The 22,794-nt window shown below is 43.9% G+C and overlaps 1 protein-coding gene across 2 annotated transcripts in view; it reads right to left on the bottom strand.

Moving 5' to 3' along the window:
- Nucleotides 1–22,794, bottom strand: part of piezo1 (piezo type mechanosensitive ion channel component 1 (Er blood group)) — a 66,156-nt gene that overhangs the window by 35,968 nt on the left and 7,394 nt on the right. For both annotated transcript variants that reach the window (XM_069174706.1, XM_069174705.1), the window contains exons 2-6: nt 14,578–14,673; nt 8,706–8,871; nt 6,554–6,695; nt 1,585–1,852; nt 623–836 (exon numbers count right to left, since the gene is read on the bottom strand). In XM_069174706.1, coding sequence (XP_069030807.1) covers nt 623–836; nt 1,585–1,852; nt 6,554–6,695; nt 8,706–8,871; nt 14,578–14,673 — 886 coding nt within the window. The remainder of the gene's footprint in view (nt 1–622; nt 837–1,584; nt 1,853–6,553; nt 6,696–8,705; nt 8,872–14,577; nt 14,674–22,794) is intronic.

The raw sequence follows: 22,794 nt of genomic DNA on the forward strand, positions 1-22,794 counted from the left end.
TTTATATCTCCTCCCTGTAGCTGCTGGTTTCTCCTCCCACAGTCCAAACACATGCATGTTGGTTCTTGATCCTCTCCAGCGTGTTTGTTTGGACATTTTTCTCCGTTTCTTTTTTCCACAGTCTAAACTTTCCCTCTGTTCAGTCTGGGAGGTCAGCTGTGCTCCTTCATTTTGATATTAGGAACATTTGGCTGCTGGCAGATGCTGTTGAAGCCTTTTAGCTTGTTGATGCTTGACAAACATTTCCTGCCTCCCTCTCTCCCCTCGCCTCCCTCTCTCCCATCGCCTCCCTCTCTCCCATCGCCTCGCCTCCCCTCCCTCTGAAAATAAACAGGCTTACAGTCTCAACCTCTAAAATACATAACATGTACGTTTCCTTTTTCCTGAAACAAATTTAATCAAATTTGAAAAAGGTGTCATTCAGGCATTTAAAAACTTTATCAGCTTCAGTCATTAATGCAGCGCTGGATGTTTTCTGGTCTCTCAGGCTGCAGGTCGTTGGTGATGATGATGTTAAATAAAAATATATAACTGATAACTAACTAGTGACCTGGTAATGAATGTGAACCCTTCATGTTAATCTTAATGAAGTGGTCTGCAGTGATTTAATGTCCGGACTCACCTGGCCCACAGACTCTGAGGGGGGAACAGGGCCTGGACCAGCACACTCTGGTACAGGTACAGACACACCATGTGACCGGCCGTGAAGAAGCCCACCATCACACACAGTGCGTTGAAACCCACGTGGCTGATGGGAAGGTGGCACGCCCACCACGTGCACACGCCGATGAAAAGCAGGAAGTAGATGGCAGAGAAGGCAGAGGGCAGCGTGATGCCTGAGAGGAAACCACCGGAGACACAAACATGCATTCAAACCACTGGGACGAACATACTACATACATGTGTAATAATCTTTTTCACCTCTGCTTCATATTAGAACATTTGAGCCTCCAAAATTAGACTTTTTAACCCATAAATGTTAACTGGGAGTAATAGAGAAATAAAATGTTCTTTTAATCATAATTCATGCCCATGAATGGCTTTTTTTTTTTTTTTTTACACAAACCCAATATTGTGTTAAACAAATTAAAATATTGTTCAGTGATTCATGAACACAAATGATGATTTCAAGGGAAGGAGCTTGAAATGTGTGAACCAGTTCATTTACTCCACTTTATCTTTTGAGCTGTGTGTAACCTTTACATCACAGGTTGAGTGGAGATGAGGCTGCACTTTTAAAAAAGGGCAGACGCAAAACCAATTAAAGGTGACAACCAGCAATACTGTGTTGATGGAAAAACATGTCTTTTAACAGGAGAGCACGGAAAACCGTGTCAGTAGTGCTTAGAGTGGAAATAATGTGAGTCCCGGGTTCAACTCCCAGCCAGACAGACATTTTCTGTCTATCTCATGAAAAAATAAGAACTTCACTGACAGTCTGGCCTCACATGACCAATTATTTATGCATCTTTTCCATCTCAGAGTTTTGATCAGTGAACGTTGTCTACAGATTTAAATCACGTGTTTCGGCCGGCTGTGAGATGAAGCGGACCCTCAGAGGGTGATGTTGTTCTCAGATCTCACCAGCCAGAGCCAGCAGGCTGATGGCCAAGATCCTCCCCAGGTCACGCAGAACTTTCCGGGCTTTCGCCTTCAGTCGCTCAGCCAGCTGCTTGGCTTTGGTTGCTGTGGAAACCTCTTCCTCAGGGTCACCAGGTGATGACCGCTCCTCTTCATCTTCATCTCCTGATGCCCCTTCCTCCTCCTCTTCATCCTCCTCCTGCTCCTCCTCCTCCTCTGCCTCCTCTTCCTCCTCGTCATCTGTTGTTCTGCCTATTGGATCATCTTCCAGCTGAAGTGGGAAAAGGAAACAGTTATTAAATCCTTTTTCTGTTACAGATTGTGCAGGTGCAGTGACTGCCCCTGAATGTACAACCCTGTTTCAAATACAGTAGTAGAGAAGTAGTAAAATGTAAATAAAAAAATGGAAAGTGATGATTGGTAAATCATGTAAACCCATATTTGATTAAAAAAAGCCCAAAGACCACATATCAAATGTTGAAACTGAGAAATGTTATTATTCATGAAAAATATTGGCTTAATTTGAATTTGATGTCAGCAACACGTCTCTATAAAGTTGTTCCAGGATCATGTTCACCACTGTGTTGCGTCACCACTTCTTTTAACAACACTCCGTAAACGTTTGGGAACTGAGGAGACCGGTTTCTGGAGTTTTTAAAGTGAAATGTGGTCCCATTCTTGCCTGATTTAGGGTTTCAGCTGCTCAACAGTTCAGGGTCTCCTTTGTTGTATTGTTCATGTCCTGATGCTCCAGATGTTTTCAATGATTGACAGGTCTGGACTGCAGGAGGCCAGTTTATCAGCGGACTCTTCTACTAGAGAGCCATGCTGTTGGAATACGTGCAGAATGTGGTTGGACGTTGTTCTGCTGAAATAAACAAGACCTTCCCTGAAAGAGACGTTGTCTGGATGGCAGCATATGTTGCTCCAAAACCTGAATATATCATTCAGCATTAATGCTTCCTTCCAGATGTTCAAGCTACCCATGCCATGTGCACTAATGCATCCTGTACCATCACAGATGCTGGCTTTAGAACTGAGCTGATAACAAGCTGGATGGTCCCTCTCCTCTTTAGCCTGGAGGATGCAGCGTCCATGATTTCCAAACAGAATCTCAGATTGTGATCCATCAGACCTCAGGACAGTTGTCCACTTCACCTCAGTCCATCTTCAATGATCTCGGTCCAGAGAAGGCGGCGGTGTTTCTGGATCATGTTTCTATCTGGTTTCTTCTTTGGGGAGTTTTAACCTGCATTTGTGGACGCAGCGATGAACTGTGTTCACAGACGATGGTTTTCACAAGTGTTCCTGAGCCCATGCAGTGATTTCCACTCCAGAATAGTGTGTTTTTAATGCAGTGCTGCCTGAGGGCCCGAAGATCACCACCATCCAATATTGGTTTCCAGCCTTGTCCCTTGTGTTCAGAGATTTCTCCAGATTCTCTGAATCTTTTAATGATATTATGAACCGTAGACGATGAAATCCACTAATTCTTTGTAGTTTTATGTTGAGGAACATTATTCTTAGATTATTGCACTATTTTCCCAAACAGTCTTTCACAGAGTGGGGAACCTCTCCCCATCTTCACTGCTGAGAGACTCTTGATATGTTGTCTTTGGTCCATTTCCAATTAAAAATTGATTTACGTGATTTGCAAATCATCACATTCTATTTTTATTGACATTTTACACAGCGTCCCAACTTTTTTAGAAACAGGGTTGTATTTCCATGTATTGATGAAACATCTTCGAGCTAACAGTCGCTCCTATCTGGTAGAACTTGAGGAACACTTTTAAGACTGAGTGGGCCTAGAAGAACAGCTCAGTGTTTTTGTTATTCAGTGACTCAAAGGTGTGTGAAATGTATGATATGATCAGCTGCATATTGTACTGTAGGGTGTGATCTGTACACATGTAAAGTTCATCAGGGTCACCAGGAGATAAACTCATCGTCAGCTCTGAATCTCTTTCCCTGAGCGGAAACGGTGAAATCATGTGCAATGGCTTGTGAAACTTTCATATTTATAGACTATGTCTTCATTTCATTTCTTGAAATCCTGTACGAACAGGAAACAGTTTGGATTCACTGTAAAATGGAGAAGACTTATAAAACCTAAATGTTTGGCCTCTTCTCTCCAGGACTCTTCTTTATTGCACATGCTCATGTTTATTGTGTCTTCATGTTTAATTGTATGGAAAGTTTCACTGCTTAGACTGCAGTTTATGAGAGCAGCAGCTCCGTAATAGTACGCTGAACACAACACGTCTCTGCTGCATGTTGTCACTCCTTCAAGATTACAGACGCAGTCCTCAGCTCCATCACATAATTACAACGTAGGTCTGACTGAGGAGTAAAAATAGAACCAACAACTGCAGACACACACACTCCCAGAGTGGTCTGATATGCCTGTGTAAACACTGGTGATATGAAGCTGTGACAGGTGGAGATCATCTAATGTTTCTAATTACTGGGACAGGAATATCCCAACGACTTCTCCTGTGAAGAAGCATCCAGCCGTGAGGAGCTGGACCGGGAAACTCTCTGGATTATTAAATAAATCATTCAAAAGAGAATCGCTATGCATCAGAGAACTAATATGACAAAACAAAACGATTAAAGGCACCAACTTCTTGCATAAAAGTTCACATAAAGCGTCTGTTCTTGACCTGCTTGTTACTCTGAAAACTGTGAAATAACACATTTATGTAATTAGCAAAAAAGTGTAAAGGAAGCCAAATAATAATGTTTTAAATTTCGATTCTTGTAAATCAACACATTTCGCTTTGATGCTTTGAAATTAAACTAGAAATAGATTCTAGAAATGAAACTGCTTGAAATGAAAGCGTTCAATATAATACACAATTAATTAATACAATATAAGCGTGCCTGTTTAAAGTATCTGAAATACACACAAGTATAAGACACTAAAGGTACAATAGATAATTGTCTGAAGTTGTTTTCAGCTGTTGTTAAACACTCCTGGCTTTCTCTCATCTGGCTTCATGAGTTTGTCACCTGGAAGGATTTTACAACTGTCTCAGGGACTTTTCCAGCTGTGCGTCAAATCTAATCTCACCTGGAGGCACGTTGATTCCATGTGGAAACAAGAGTAACACAACACCATCACATCCTCTCCACACATGCAGACGCACATCTGTTCACCTGCGCTCATAAAGACACTTCAGTTGGAGCTGAATGTGTAAAACTTGGACTCATCAGACCGAAGTCCAGATTTGCAGCAGAGTTTCCTGAGAGACAGACAGACAGACGTTCTGGTCACGTGTTCGGACCTGAACGAAGCAGAGATGCTGGTTTCACCTGACTACAGGTGGGAGGTTCTTCCATCACATTCTGCACCACGGCAGCAGACCGAAAAAGGAACTCTCGCTGTCTAGACGATGCATGTTATTATGGGATATCTGACTATATGAATGTACACAGCTCGGGATCTCCCTGAAGAGCTGCAGCCCAACTCGCTAGAACTCATCATTCACACTGATGATCGCATGAGAGTTAAAGAAATCATCCAGCAGCTCCTCATCCTGCCCTCCAGCACGTCACTGCCTCCACTGAGGAATGCCTCCAGAACCGGAGAATGTTCTGTGGTCAGCTTTATGACTTCCTGTTGAGCGGTCAGGATCGGCCCTGCAGTGAAGAAGGGGGGCAGCGACGGTGGGCCGAGCTTCTGGCCTCGGTCCGTCTTCACTGAAAGGCTACACGGGAGTTTTAAGGTTCCTGAAATTAAACTCAAGTGTTTAACGTCATTAACGCGTCATGTGGTGATTTTATCCGCTCGACTGTGTACGATGAGCCAAATAAGCTGTGAACCCTCGAATTCAGCATCTCTGCCAGCAGCCCATGAAATGATCGACGGGCTGAAGTCAAAACTCCAGACTAAAGATTGAAGGATGTCACAGGGAGAATAACAGAGAATAGAAAGGACACATGGAGGTGACGGTGATGGTGGAGAATCAAACATGTTTTCAGTCTAAATGTCGGCACATTTACACTGGTGTCATTTTATTTTGGCAGTTTCGGGCCGGTGCAATGGCACAGAGATCTGACTTAACACTTCTCAAAAATAATAAAAAAAAATTAAAAAAGAGTCTAAAAAGCTTTTCATGATGCTTTAATGTCGGTTTGGTACCAAACAGGTTAAAGTGATGTAACAACTTTAATGGGCTCTTTTAACAAGCGTGACCTTCTGAACTGACCTCCTACAGTTTAACACGGACCGTCGCTGCTTAATCACTCAGGATAATTGAATCCAGATCTACAGTAAGATTACGTGGACACACACAGTTTAACACACAGCAACTCAAACAGGGCGGAGAGACGGACGAGGAAACCGACACGTTACACACACAGCGGTGAACTCTGGTGTTAACAACCTGACACAAACACCTCACTCCTCCAAGCCTGTCAGGACTGTTCTGAAATATCAGGTCGACTCGTTATTCTGGAAACACTCCTGACGACAAGCAAAATAAAGGTCACACAAAACAAAAAGTGAGCCTGCTTATAAGTGGGAAATTATGAAATTACACCAGAAACAGGTCAAAACGCAGCTTTACTGCTGAGATGTGTCAAAATGACACTAAATCACAACTGGCAGCAAAGAATCAGAAATACAGTGAATTAAAAAATGCCCTTACGTTACTAAATGAACTTAAGTTTCATTGAATGGGCTGCAATATAAAGAACGTGTTCACACTTGTTTAATCAGTTACCATGGCAACTAAACCAGATGCCGTAACTGCAAACTTGCTTCATAAAAACTTTACTTGAATGAGGCTGACTCATCATTAACCGGATGATTCAGATATAACAGCACAACACAACAACACAACCAGATGACAACACAACCATCTCTCACTGTGTCTCCAACACACACACACTCACACACACACACACACACTCACACACACACACACACACACACACACACACACTGACTCACACACTGACTCACCGATGTGATGTTGGCAGCAGCCACCATTTCTCTGCTCCTCACCAATCTGCTGCAGAGGATGACCGTTACCGAGGCAACGACACACACACCGAGGTCAGGACACAGGAGGCGTAACACACTCCACGGATCATCCAGAGGAAGTCTGAAACACACAGGAAGAGGTGGAGAGAGGTCAAACGTTTACCACACACCTTTTATCACCATGAACATACAGGCATATTTATACATGTTTATATCAAACACTATTCATCTGCTCAGGAGGAAATATGTTGTAGATTGTACACCCATCAGTCCTTTTATAAATAAATCTAATGTTAGGTGGAGAGTTCTTCCTAAAAACACAAAAAATCTGAGCAGTTTGTCAGCGAATAATTCTATAATCATACAAACAGGTGCTAATGAACATCTGAACACAACATCAGCACAACACTGAACACAACATCAACACAACACTGAACACAATATCAACAGAACACAACATCAACACTGAACACAACATCAACGCAACACTGAACACAACATCAACAGAACACAACATCAACACAACACTGAACACAACATCAACACAACACAACACAACACTGAACACAACATCAACACAACAACACAAAACACAACATCAACACAACACTGAACACAACATCAACACAACACAACACTGAACACAACATCAACACAACAACACAAAACACAACATCAATACAACACTGAACACAACATCAACACAACACAACATCAACACAACACTGAACACAACATCAACGCAACACTGAACACAACATCAGCACAACACAACATCAACACAACACTGAACACAACATCAACACAACACTGAACACATCATCAGCACAACACAACATCAACACAACACTGAACACAACATCAACGCAACACTGAACACAACATCAACAGAACACAACATCAACACAACACTGAACACAACATCAACACAACATCAACACAACACTGAACACAACACTAAACACAACAACACTAAACACAACATCAGCACAACACTGAACACAACATCAACACAACACAACACTGAACCCTTGAGGCTGAACCACAATGATGATATGAATTAAACTGGATGTGTCTAAAATCACTGAACTGGGTCATCAGAACTTCATCAGTGAAACGTGTGATTTAACCTTCATGTTCACCACTCTGCAATCCCACAATGCTCTCCGTCACCTTCAACACAGCAGCTGTCCCTGATGCAGCATCATCATGATGATCATTAAGTGTCCAGTCTGCTGGTTGACTGAAGTATTAACGTGTTCATGATTTCAGGCTAGGAGAGGAGAGTGATGGTGAGACTGCTCCAGAGACAACAGGTTCATTTCAACATCTCACTGAAACAACAGAATGAACTCAACGAGGTCCACCTGCAGCAGCACCAGCTGGTTCACAGCAGACAGGTGTGTCTGATGTCCGGTCCAGAGACGCAGTGCTGCTGAGCCACAGAAACAGACACATGGAGAGGATCTCCAACACATGAACTGGAGAGCAGACGAACCGCAGCAAAACACAAAACTCAATTAACTGAGGACGGAGGACGTTTGTTACTGACGGGCTGGAGAGCGTTACAGGGATGAAGGTCTGCAGACAGCAGCGAAGCGAGGAAGACGTGAGGCTCCGCTTCTTTCAGATTTGATCAGGATCGATGTTCTCCTCCTTATCGAGAAGCACACGCTGATTATTACCCATCATGCAATCACATCAGAGAGAGTCTGGTCCAACCTGGACATCAACAACATCCAGCCAATGTCCAGCTGTCTGCACCAGATGTGTCCCCACAGAGCCCCGATCTTAGCTCCATGGAGACGCACAGACAGAGAAGACACAGAAGAGAGAGAAGACAGAGACAGAGAGAGAGAGAGGGACAGAGAGACAGAGGGACAGACAGACAGAGACAGAGAGACAGCTTCAATCCACAGAAGAGCTGAACCTCTCCAAAATCTTTGGAGCCACCAAAGCAGCTTGAAAAACTAAAACTCCTCACAACATTATTTATGAAAGAATCACTTCACAGCTTCTTTTACCCACTGCTGCACCTGCAGATCACACATGAACCTCATTTCAACACCTTTCCCCCCGACATGTCTCCAACCATCAACGACGGCAGCAGCGGTAACGGCTGGTTGCGTACCGGGACAGTCCGATGTGTCGGGTAATCGTGTCCCATTGTGAGCAGTTGTCCCCGATGGCGGTGCCGAGAGGAGGATACGTGAACAGCACCGTCTGGAAGCAGATGTGAGACAGGACGAACAGCAGACTGGTGCCGAACACGGCCGCGATGAAGCGACCTGTGTGACCTGGAGGACAAAGAGAGGACAGAGACGGAGGGACAACAAGTAAATGTTCTGTCAGTCATACGGATACAGAGCGAGATGCACAACGTTCAAGGAGCCTCTGTCATGATGATACATCCTGTTATTACATTATAGTCACATTATAGCTGCGTGTGTTTCAGCACAAACACTGGAAACAGCTGGAAATAGCAGCTTAGCTCCATCAACTGTGGAGAATACATATCTTAGATTTTGTTTTTTATTCCTCTGTGACCTGCAGCTCTGATATTTACAGTATCAAACCTGTGACTTCCAGCTACAGAGACGCAAAACAAACAGTCTTTAACTGGTGCAGAGAGAGAGATTAGAGATGGATGGATGGATGGATGGATAGATAGATAAGACTTTATTAATCCCACAGTGTGGACATTTAGTCGTCACAGCGGCATAAAAACACAGTTCAGAAGAAAAAGGTGCACACAATAAGAAAACAAAAAAACAGCTTGGGATGAAAGAGCGTGTCAGGTGCTCTGAAATGAAATACAGTGCCACGTTATTTGAGGCTGGTGTTGAACGGTCTGACAGCCGTCGGGACAAACGACCTGCGGTCGCTCCTTCCTGCTGCTTAAAGCTCCTGAAGCCTCATGGAGGAGGTGAGAGGTGTCATCCATGATCCGTGTAAGCTCGGTGAACATCCTCCTCTCCCCACCTCCTCTACGGAGTCCAGAGGACTGTCCAGGACAGAGCCGCCCTTTGGACCAGCTTGTTCGGTCGTCTCCTGTCCCTCTCTGTTCCTGCACAGTCCCAGCATACCGCCGCATACAAGATGGCCGACGCCACCACAGAGTCGTAGAGTGTAATCGAGGTGTTTTTGAAGCATTATGTTCTCAGTTGGAACAAACAGGCTTGAGAACAACACACAAGGAGCTCAGAAAATATTGAAAGACACTCTTAACTGTCTCCTTTAATGGGATTTATTGAGAAGAAAAAAAACTTTAGCTCAGGTACATAAGATTAAAGTTTCCCTTTCAAAATAAAACGCCCCTCTCCGCTGCAGCCGGAGCACCGGGGTTACTGAGGAAAGTAATGGACACACTGACAGCTGGCATGATGAGAGCTACCTGAGGCAGCCGTAGGAAGTGATGTATGTTATGTTCAACACATCATAAGCGCAGCAGGTGTTGGTCCTGAGTTTATCCTCACAGCTATTAAATCAGACATCACAGCTGCATTCTTCTGTCCCGCTGATTCAAGGATTCCCTCGTGAGTCCGCTGGGAAAACTGAACGTCACGTCAGGTTTATTCAGCCACTAAATATCCCCGTTACACACACTGTGGGGAGGAGAAGCATCATGTTTAATAGAGTCGGCTGTGAATCAGTTCCAGTAAGTTCCAATAAGTCTCGTGGGAGCATCTAAATACATCCTTTCAGCAGCATCATAAATAAACAGTTGCTCGACCTCACTGTGGCAGCTGTAGTGAAGCACACAATCAGCTTCACCAGAGAACATCACTCATCTTACTGCTGGTTATGATTAATTCTGTAGCTCACTCCTCATTTATCGCCAGTCTCCCTGGAGAGGAGGGAGACGGTGACTGTACATTAAAAGAGACTGGAACAGAAACATCAGGTCGGTGAGGTACACTGAAGACATCCTATCGAGGTTGGAGGATTTTAAACAATGTATTCTGAGGACATCGGCTTCATCCAACTGTTTGTTTTAATGTTCACAGACCAACACTGGAACTGACAACCGTGTGTCCTAACAGTTTGAAGGCAAGTCTGTCAGTCTGCTGGTGTGACTGCAGATCATCCACCAGTAATGCAGCAGGTTATTTATCATGTCATGTTACGTTGTACCTCCGGACACCAGCTGTCACTCAGCAAACTGTTTCAGGAGACAGCTGAGTGTTGGTGTGTGTGTGAATGTGTGTTTGGTAGTTTGCACTAAGGGAAACTGAGAGGAATCATACAGCAGCTCTTACAGCTGATTACTACTGGAGGGAACAGTGTGACTTCACCTTCCTGCTTTTATTAATACTATGTAGATGAATGAGAGCATTTGAGTTAGAGGACACATCTGGGTCAGAAATGACTCCCAGGTTCTTCACAGCGGTGCTGGAGTTCAAGGCTACATGGATGCTGCACGTGTGACCTCACTGCGTGACCTCATCGTGTGACCTCACTGCATGCCCTCATCACGTTACCTCATCATGTGACCTTTTCATGTTACCTCATTGTGTGACTGCGTGACCTCACCACGAGACCTCACCGCGTGACCTCACCGCGTGACCTCACCGCGAGATCTCACCGTGTGACCTCACTGTGACCTCACCGCGTGACCTCACCATGTCCTCCTCTTGCAGGTCTGTCGACCCAGTCTGTCCAAATTTAGATAATAAGCTGTGATGCAAACAGTACGGCTGAGCTGAGACTCGTTTCAAACCAAACACAGCTCAGAGTGCTCCACGTCATACTGACCCAGAACAGACAGGATACTGTGAAGGTTGTTAATGTTCCCAGCTGAACCAAACGGAGCACTTTGTGCTGGCCTGTAAATGACCAGGACAGACCTCCCACTACTAATAACCTTCACACACAGAATCAAGACCACTGCTGGCTTCATCCATGCTTGTTGTTTTCTGCATTTCTCTATTCTTTCAGGGTGGAGAGTGTTCACATTAACTGCCTCAGTGATGAGATGTGGACTTCATTTTGTTGTCATGACTGTATATCTGACTGTGTGCAGCTCCTTAACACGGCTCCATGTCAGTGTACCATCCTAACAAAGAACATCAAACCTCCTCCGTGAACGTCCTCATACATTTCATCTTTTATCAAAACCCTGAATATCGTCAGTCACCGGCTGTATGTGACAGACTGGGAACAATTGTTCTCCATATTTCAGAAAGTTCAAAGTAATTTTCCAAAATGAATAATAACCGTTTGTTCTGTCAACTAAAATGTTCATGCATCAGGTGATAGAGGACAAATGCAACATGCTCACTCACACTTTCAGCAATCATCTACGGTGGCCCGGAGGAGCAACAAACAACCATAAAACCAACTATTTCAAAATGACGTGAACACATTAGAAAGTACAGCAACAAAACACATAAAACAACACGACATTCCTCTCAGCGCTGTGTTTGAGTCTGCTTCCTGAAAAACATTGTGACTGTTGTCCAGTTTGTGTCCTTCATCCGACTGACGAGTGTCTCCACAGTACCGTTTTGTGTTGGAAGAATACTTCAACAAGTACTGAGAACTTTACAGATACCCTCCTTCACAGAGTCTCATAACTGGGATTATAAGCAGATGTTCTGCTGTTTATTAGTGAATCTGTAAATGCAAAAAAAAACAGCCAAAAGTACAAATGGTAGACTTCTTAAAACTCAGTCTGAGGATGTCTGTGAGGGAACTGAGCATGAAGAAACTGCAGTTAAAAACAAAGAAAGGATCATCTACAAAAGTGTTTCAACAATTCAAAACTTTTCCAAACGTTTTTTTTTTTTTTCCAGTGTGACGTTGGTGCAACAGGAAACAGGAAGTTATCACTTCATAAAGACAGACGTGACCATCCTCTGACGAGAACTATTATCAGTCCCCCTTTAAAGTATCATCAGACAGGTGTAGATGTATCTGAGTATAATCATATGAATATGATCTGTGGACGCAGCTTCTTCTTTTCTTCTCCTCTGTTCACACACGGCTGCTTCCTATTAGTCACTGGAATATTTTCCTACAGTTTATGTCTGTGTGTGTGTACACATGTCAGGGTATTGGCAGGCCAGTGGGTTTTCCAGAAGGGGAAATCCCTCCTCCCTCTGCCCCCCACCCTGAACCCCCCCACCCTCACTTTAACTGTTCTGTCACCAAAATAAAAGTCTCTCGACACGTTTTGATCACCACACCAGAGGGATGCTGAGAAAAAAAACAACTTGTTTGACCTTTGCCCCATTAGTAAATGTTAGTCAGTTGGTGAAATGTGTATTTCAAAATATGAACTGAAACATCAGTGATACATAACCAACAGACAGGATTACATCATACCTTCTTGATAAAGCCTATAGTTAGGGCTGGCTCAGGTAGACCTGAACCAACCCTTAGTTATGCTGTTATAGGCCGAGGCTGCTGGAGGACCTCGTTACATACTGAGCTTCTTTTCTTTCCTCCTACTCTTTAACTGACTCATACCTCACCATCTTTTTCTCTCCCATAGTTTCTTCTTATTGTCTGTTTTCTCCATTCAGTTCCTTCGCTTGCGTTGTTTCTCTTCTTTCTTTTGCAGATGTCTGTTGGAGGTTTTTCTCCCTTAAAGAGGAGTTTTTTCCCTCCTAGCTTATGTGGGAATTGTTGAATTGTTGGGTTTCTCTGTATAATATTGCAAAGTCTTGCTGTAAGGACTTTAATGTGTTAAGTGCCATGAAATAACCTATGTTGTGATTTGGCGCTATATAAATAAAGTTGAATTGAATTAATAACATCATATCAGTAATCCTTCCTGACCTGAACAGTGCAGCAAAATGTTAAAAAAATATGTGAGTCATACTATAACCTCCTATTATGAAGTCAAACTATCCGACTCGATTGAGATGATTTAACTCAACAATGCAGATAATAACAAAGTAAAGCAGTCAAAGGAGAAACGTGAAGTTAAACTATCAGCTGCAAACGGATGCACCGAGTCTGTTATTAAAGAGAGTTTCCACCGAAGTGAAAAATGATTCTTCTACTCAGAGGAAAAAAAACAAGAGGAAGATCATCTCAGAAGTTGGAAATGACTGCAGGCTGTTCAGTCTTTCTGAACTCTCTCTCTCACACACACACACACACACACACACACACACACACACACACACACACACACACACACACGTGCACGCTGTAACTTCAGAGACTCTTTTATTGGCTCTTTTTTAACATGTGACGGAGCAGCTTCTCTCATCAGAATATAAACCAGTGTTAGAACACTCATCTCTGTGGTCATGTGTGTGTTTAGTGTCAGATTAGATGAGTGCCTGTCAGAAGAGATGTCCGCCCTCCTACCAGCCCTCCTCCCAGCTCTCCTCCAGCCCTCCTCCCCTCCTCCCGCCCTCCTCCAGCCCTCCTCCCCTCCTCCCGCCCTCCTCCAGCCCTCCTCCCCTCCTCCCGCCCTCCTCCAGCCCTCCTCCCCTCCTCCCAGCCCTCCTCCCAGCCCTCCTCCCAGCTCTCCTCCAGCCCTCCTCCCACCCTCCTCCAGCCCTCCTACCAGCCCTCCTCCCAGCTCTCCTCCAGCCCTCCTCCCCTCCTCCCGCCCTCTTCCAGCCCTCCTCCCCTCCGCCTGCCCTCCTCCAGCCCTCCTCCCCTCCTCCCGCCCTCCTCCAGCCCTCCTACCAGCCCTCCTCCCAGCTCTCCTCCAGCCCTCCTCCCCTCCTCCCGCCCTCTTCCAGCCCTCCTCCCCTCCTCCCGCCCTCCTCCCCTCCGCCTGCCCTCCTCCAGCCCTCCTCCCCTCCTCCCGCCCTCTTCCAGCCCTCCTACCAGCCCTCCTCCCAGCTGGGAGGAGTCCCAGCCCTCCTCCCATCACCTTTACAACATGCTGGCACATAAAATAAACTAATCATGGGTGAGGATGAGCAGCAGGTGACGACAGGAGGAGCACAGGTAAACTGAAGCCACACTCACTGGGAGAGTTTAATATATATTTGATATGCAGGTCTAGAAATACCTGCAAACACATGTGGTCTTACCTCTGATGGTGTGTTTGTTGGGACACAGGAACCATGGCAGCAGCAGCAGGTACAGGAAGTAAACCAGTGACAGGATGTTGTAGCGGAAAAGACAAGCTGCAAAGACAGAAAGACTCCGGTCAAACAAACAAAACAATGACGGACAGACGAGGGACATTTACCCAGTGGGGAGGGACGGTGTTACGGGGTCAGCAGCCTCCGTTACTCATAACAAGACTATACTGTTAAAACACTACATCCTTCATCATGCATTTTACACTCTAAATATCCTCTTCTTTCACCCTGACAGTATTCAGACTGACAGAAGATGTCTCGTGTTGTTTATGAAGACCAGCTGAATGAGAGCGTTCATGTTATTCAGACTGTGAAGAATAATCAGAGACACTCGATAAAGAACTGAAGTACGAACAAATAGAGCTCTTCCATGTTCGGACTCTTACTTGTGTAATGCAGGAATTTTAACAGTCGTGTTGTTTCAAATCTCACTGCTGTTCTGCACTGACAGGAAATGACCTCATCATGTGAACATGTCACCCTCCAAAATATCTGCAGCTTTAATTATTTTACCCAGAAACCAACGTGTTTTTGTGTCCAACACATTTAATAAACACACTGATTCTTCTGTCCAGCAGCAGTAGTGAAAAAGAAAAATGTGTTCAGGAACAGCTGCAGCTTCCTCAGACACCTTTAATTTGAAAATCCTTCATGTCAGTGGCCCCGCCCCCTCCCCCTATGGAGCCAGCCAAGATGGCGACCGTTTAGGGTGGAAAGTGTTCATAGTTTCACATTTCTTTTTTGGACCGTTTTGAGTGCATCATCCTGGTACTTGTAGTGAACTGATGTTTCTGTACTGACAGTGTGAACACACTGATGAGTGTTAGTACACGAGCACAACATCTGGAACACAAATACAACATCTGGAACACTGATGCACCCAGAATAGTATAAATATAATGTAAATATATAAAGTAAAAATGTATTTCTACACATTATCATTTAAATGGAAATAAGTTTAATAGTAGCAGATTATCCCAACGCAGAGTTTCTCTCTCCGAGTGCTGCCTGCTTGTGGTTCCACAGGTTCCAGCTCCTGGTTCTGGTTCTCCTGCGGAACCAGACACTGATTCTGGTTCAGGAGTTAGAGACCCTCTCTAATTTAAGATAAATGGTAAATGGTCTGCTCTTATATAGAGTTTATTACCTCATTCTTTTATAGGCCGAGGCTGCTGGGAGAACTCCCATGATGCACCGGGCCCCCCTCCTCTCTTTCTCCAGGCTGAACTACACATCACAGCCGACCAGCTGACGAGCGAGCTGGAGAGACTTGAAGAGCGAGTGGCTGCAGGACCAGACTAGTACACCAGAACTATGTGGTGTCCTACAACAGCTGTTCAACAGAGTCCCTGCGCTGTGGGAAACACCCGGCCTGGTACCAGCACCAAAGAAGGGGCCTCACCAGTCCCAGCACACCTCGGACCACCAGAGCCCTCGTCTACAGACCGCCTGCTGCCCGTGAGGCTACAGAGCTGAGCGTGTGATCAGTAACATCATCTCTGACTTTACTAGTCGTCCACAGACTCTCAGAGGACACTGCTGTCGTGGAGAGTGGACAAGAAGACGGTTACAGGAGTTTTCACCAAATCACCTGCAGCTGAACGTGGCAAACACAAAACAACACGTGGTGGATTTCATGAGGAAGAAGACTCCAGCTGCCCCAGTGTGCATCGGTGGTAAGGACGAGGAGACCGTCAGGCTCTACAGGAACCTGGGTGAGGACAGCAGTTCACCAACAGACTGAACACACTCATACAGAAGGTGAGTCTGTTGTCGGGTCAAAGTTTCTCACACTGGAGGAGGCGGTTAAGGTCGGGATGCTGCTGATGATCTGCTGACGATCAGAACACGCTGGACAAACTAAAGAGCACCTTCAACCTTCAAGCACCAGACTGATCGGACCTCGCTGCTCAGCATGTGGTCACAGAGCGGGACAGCCCGCCTGCAGTCCAGACCTGTCACCCACTGAAAACATTTAGAAAACATTTTTATTAAACATGGGTTCATGCGATTTGAAAATCATCGCATTCTGTTGTTATTTACATTTTACTGGGTGGAAACATGGTTGTAACAGGAATCACTTATCAAGATTGTTGATGATTAATTTCTTGTTGATCTCCAAATCAGTTAACAATCTTTTTAGCACCAGTCTGAACTCCAGTTTGAAGCTCTGTGCGGCCGACGTTTGGCAGCTCAGCATGTTTTTAGAAAAATGATTGAGGGACCGGCGCGGTATGAAAAACCACAGAAGTGCCCCCGAGGCCGCTGTTAAAACTATTTTGCTGTCGTTTTTCCATCATTCACCTCAGGAGGAGGTCAGAGAGGGTTCACTGTTTGTGTCGGATCAGCTGTACTGTTTGGACACAGAGTCCTCCTCAAAGAACAGAAAGCTCCACAGATGTCTCACTCTGAGGGATTTTATGAGGTGTTCTTAGTGTGAAGGAATTAAGACAATCGGCCAGATTTAAGAGCTGCAAATAGAGAAAATGTGCGGTCCTGTTTCTTCCTGTTAAACACACGCAGCGATAATTAGGAGCTGCCTGAGGATTCGTATCAGGATGAAGCTCAACCCTGCAGAGATCACAGCGGGGAGGAGAGAGGTTCACTTCACAGATTGTTATCTGGTCATTAACATCTCCACTCAGAGTCTCTGTACACAACATAGGTTGAGATGTATCGTCAGGACCGCTGCGAGAGTTCGCAGGGAAAAATACACAAAGAAACCCAAACACACCAATATTAATATGATGACAAGCAAAAACGTTCCTTATCAAAATGTAATTATGGTATTGTAGTCATCTGTAATGTCCATCCAATTAGTTGTATGAATGATGAACCGGTGAGATGACATCATTATAAAAGGATTTCTGATTTGAGTTAATAATCAAAATTCGGATAAAAGTCTAAATGTAAGAAAATAAAATCCATTTTAGATGTTTAAAACGTGAACAGAGAAGTGAAACCTATTTGATGTTAAAAGGAAAACATAATTTTTAAAGATGATGTGTGGAGCTGTTGAACACAGTCTGACAGACACCAGTAATACTGATTTCATTCAATGTCATTAATTAATAAGAATCAAACAGTATGTTCATTTCACGCTGCTCAGAGGATAATAGGTAACCTCTCCTCAGGACAAACATCATGTTTGGAGCTTCATCCTGCTGAAGTTCAACGTGGATGATTTGTTCCATTAAAACACCTCTGAGTGCTGCGATGAACACTGAAGCCTCCAGAGGGCCAAGCAGGACGGAGGACTTCTACTTTTCTTTCATTTGTTTAATTTAATCACCCAGTTCAGGTTCAAAAGAAGAGTCAAGACCAGTAAAGCTTCTTCTTCTCGTCTTTAAAAAAAAAAAAAAAAAAAAAAAAATTATATCTCTGTCTGTATTGCTACATGATTATATGTTTTGATTCAGTAACTGGGACGCAGACAAAGAATCAAACATCCCAGCTCTGTCATCCCCTGCAGCTACTGAGGCTTCCTGCCTGTGCGCAAGAGTCAGACCACATCAGAGGGAGGCTGCAAATGCTTTGTCTCCTACCTGCCTGCCTTCTCATGGTTTCATCTCTTCAGCTTTGTCTCTCTTTGTTTCCCCACAGAAACAACCTGACACAAATCAGGGACAAAAGTTGTGTTTCCACAACACAAGCCAACAGAGCAGAGCAGAGACCTGGGAACTCCTGAGAACTCAGCATTCAGTCTGTTGAAGAAGTCTTTTATTAAAACCACATGTTGTTCTGGTGGAACAGGACTGACACAGCAACCAGCGCTCTGACACACAAGATCAGCTACTGCAGCTCGACTCGTGTTCACGGCTCCTGTTCCTGACGAGAGACTGACGGAGCCGACCCGTCTCCGACGACCCATTTTAGTATGTTTTATTGATTTCTTTTCTAATCTGTCCGAGAGAGCGACGCTATCAACGCGATGGATAAACGAGTGGATGATCTCCCCTCAGCTCCCTCCACCTGTTGTTAGTGCAGCAGAGGTGAAGCTCCGCCCACCGTGAGACACAGAGATCAGAGGACAGAAACACAGCAGAGACTCTCACACAACAAACTCTGCTCAGAAAGGAGGTAAATAACAAATACAATATTGTCAGCTGAACTGCAACAGAGGGGGCGGAGCTATAAAGAGTGTGTCACTAAGAGAGAGATCAGAGGTACACCGCAGGTCGGCTGAAGGCCACGACTTATCAAATTGAAAGCAAACCGAAAAAATCATGTACGTGCTGTTGAATCTAAGCTGTTGTGATATAAAATGTGTGTATTGAGAATCAGTTTGTTATTGTTCACATAAAAGAAGCTCATTCAGCTGGTTTGGGTGGAGCTCAGCTATGTGAATAAATGACTGAGAAGATGTTTTTGTGGGTCATTTTTACAAAGTTCTCAGCTTCCAGGCTCCAGAAGTCTCAGTCTTAAAAACTGACGGTGTACAACAGTATGAAAACTCTGGATGCCATGAGGACTAAAATGAGGAACTGTGGAGTTCTTTTGAGCACCATTTAAAGCAAGTCTCTCAGACCGCTTTGTTAACTTGCACTATATTGTTAAAACCAGGAACATCCTGTATTTGTTACTTCCAGCACTCTCACACTCACTCACTCTCTCTCTCACTAACTTTCTCCTACAGTTTGTTCTTCTTTCTCTCTGCTGGTACGTCTGGAGCTGATCTCAGGTTACTGACTCACAACACCAATAACAAATGTTTGTGGTTGTTGCTTAGTGCTCATTGTTCATGTTATTATTACGATAAGGTATATTATTATATGCATTATATACCTGTATAGTATTACAGAAATGTACCCTCATTTGTTACTCTGGCTTTCATTTACATTGATAGATTGATAGATTGATAGATAGATTGATAGATAGATAGATAGATAGATAGATAGACAGGTGAATAAAAAAAAAAATCATCTGACCAGGCAATTATAAATATTACTTTAATTCAGCTCATTAGCATATTTTCACATATGTTTTATTTTGTTTCTATATTAATATTTAATGCCACTATACATAAAGTCCGGTTGACCTGAACTGTATTGAAGTGCAGACATCAATGTCAGAGACAGACACCTCTGAAGTAAAGACCAGTAAAACCAAAGTCTTTATGAGGAGATCCCAATAAAGTGGAGAGAAAACAGGGTTTTCAGGATTGGAAGGAAGCTCCTCTTTAGTAGAGTGTGTTATGTTTGTTTGTTTGAGCTCGTTCTTTTCTCATCCTGCTGCTGAAGGTTAGTGTTGGTCATTGTTATCGGAGGGGAAACCTCTGCAGTTGTAACTCGGCCCTGACGGGGAGAGAAAACACGTTTCCTCTCCTCCACACGTGACTCACGGCCTCCTGACGCGGTGGCAGACGTCAGCCTGCGTCCAGGAGCTCCTTCAGTCTATTGTTCTGCAGCAGGTGGAGAATGAATCACTTTAGGACGCTCCAGCACATCGCTGTACAGTGATGTCATCTCTCACTGAAGCTCTGTGGTGTGTTCAAGAAATTACTCTTTTCGGAGACACTTTAAAGTGCAGCAGCAAAATGAGCCAGAGAATATGAGGGACTGTAGAGGGATCGCTGCAGTATTCATTACTGGCAGGAGATTCTCGGCCTTCGTGCCCATTACTGTAGCTGCTGTCTTATAAATAACTCTGTAACTATTTATCATTTTCAGCAGATAAAACAATGGTTAAGAATGTAAAGTTGGTCTTGCACCAGAGGAAAGGTCAGGATCATGGTTATCATCTCAAATGTTTGCCCCAGAACATTATGAAGAGCCTTTCAAAAAGGACCAAAGTGTCAACACACCGATGAGGATTACAATGAAGGTAATCCACATCTAAACTAAAGCACAGATCCGGCTGCTGGTTTCTGAGACCCTGAGAAGAGCCACGGTGTGACCTGCAAGTACAGAACATACGTCACAGTGTCTGTGAACCATCTCTGATACCGTCTGAAAAAAATAAGGATTTCAAACTGAAACAAGAAGAGTCTACTGACACTAAAACACAGAAACGTTCTGATCCGGTTTAATGGTCCCGGTTAGAGTTTTCTACTGATAGAAAGTCTGGTGAGGTTCATTCACCAACTGAACACAAAGCAAGACGTTTTCACAGTTCCTACTGGACACCAGAATCTCATCTCTTTACATGTGTTTCATTTGAAGGTTATTTTGAAGACCTGAAGAGATAAAAATCCAACCTGTCACAAGAAAAAAACAACATCTAAAATAATAGGAGAGGTGGGACCGGGTTTACTGCTGCCCAGATTATCAGACAGCACGACTCGCCAGCAGCTTCGGTTTCACACAGTTCATGAGAGTTGCGGCGCTCCACCCTGCAGCCCAGTTAATCATCAAACACACCCAAAATGATGTCTGTGCACAGACGTGATAACACTGTTCAGTAACCTCGGCACGTATCTCCCGACAGCACTCTGCCTGCTGTTCGCTTTCCTCTGCGCATGTAATGTTTAGGCAAACTATTCTTTTTGTTCACACTTCATTCCACCGTTCACTCCTCGGCTTTCTCTTCCTCACATTCACTCGGTTCAGTTTCTGAAAAATGACTCAACGTGTCATCGAGCTCTGAAATGAACAAACGTGCACGTGACATTAATCTGTAAAATAAACCGAATAAATATTATTCTTTCTAGATAAGTAGTGTCACCTGCTGAATGTTGGAGGACCTCATCTCTTCTTTATCAGTTAGTAAACCTTTGCAGTCATTTTAGCTCCTTCTGACTGACATATCAGTTCAACGCGCCAAAACAGCATTGAAATTGGTCACTGAGTCACTCCTGTAATACATGTGATGTCATGTCAGATTACGTTTCTTCAGTCTGGTTTCTACAAGGCACAAACATTTGACTTGTCAGCACATAAACCTGTAAAGGAATGTGAGATGCTGAGGTTTTCATGACCGCAACTGAGGCACTGAGTCATGTTACTGCTATATATATATATATATATATATATATGTATACACACTCCTCTTGGATGGTAAAAGAGGATAAAATAAATACCAAATATTATAGAATAGGAGAAAAATAAATCGGTCACATGTATGTTCATGTAATCTAATCAAATCAGAGCAGGAGTTATTACTTCCATCACTGTGTGTGTTAACCATTGACAGGAAAACAAACTTCCTTTTTATATACCGCACACGCACACGCAGACGCACGTTAGCAGCTCTGTGTTGGCAGTTCTGTAATCAAATGCCGACATTAGCTTGTAACATCCTCACTGTTGACTTGCTGCAGAAATAATGTTCACCACGTTCCCCAGCTTAATTTATTATGTGAGCATGCAAACACATCACACCATAAATGTTGCAGGTATAAAAAATAACTAAAAAGTTTAAAAAGTTTTTTCAGAGTACTGCAACTCTTAGAAAAGAACTCTGTCATAGTAAAAACATGTAGAAACTAAATGAATCTGTTGATTAATTTCTCTACATTCAAACAGACAACAGGCCGTCTGTAAACCAAATCACAGGGAGGTCAGTATGTCACATATGTTCTGAAGCTCTGTGCTGCTGTCTGCTACCTCAAACAAATCAACACCATAAAAACCTCCCGGTGATCAAACATCAGTAAGAAAGCATCAGCTGAACACAGATAAATGGACCTTTCACTGTATGTCAGTGGTTTTCTTCAGTCCACTGACCAGAACTAACGGACATCCGCCACACTGAGTCTACAGGAGACTGCTGGTAGCAGCAGCTGGTGAAGGACTGGACCAGGGTCACACTTCAGACATACTTGACGCTCACATTGAAATGCACTTAGACAAAACCACCGAATGTATATAAAAGTGTTCCGGGTCTAAAAATGGTTCCGATGCAGAAGAGTCTTAACCTGCAATACCACCAAGTGCCACTAGAGGTCGGCTCCAAAAAGCCTCCGGGTCCATAGACTCCCATTCAACTTCTCTCATAAAATTCTCAGTCAATAACATTTTTCCAAAAGTTTTCTGCATGTCATTCGCTAAATTCACTCTTCCTGATTAGTGTTCTGGAGCTCTATCTGAAAATAATTTTGTCATTAATTGGAAAATAAGCTTTAAAAAGCCGCGTTTTGTCGGCATGTCTGTTTGATTGGCAGGCCTGTGGTGCAGTCAGGTTACTTGTGAGAACCAGAACTCCATGAATACGAGTCTGTCCGCC

The sequence above is a fragment of the Embiotoca jacksoni genome, unplaced genomic scaffold, assembly GCF_022577435.1.
Source record: "Embiotoca jacksoni isolate LCO1_2020_lvr unplaced genomic scaffold, fEmbJac1.0.p SCAF_60, whole genome shotgun sequence".
Classification (NCBI taxonomy): domain Eukaryota; kingdom Metazoa; phylum Chordata; class Actinopteri; family Embiotocidae; genus Embiotoca; species Embiotoca jacksoni.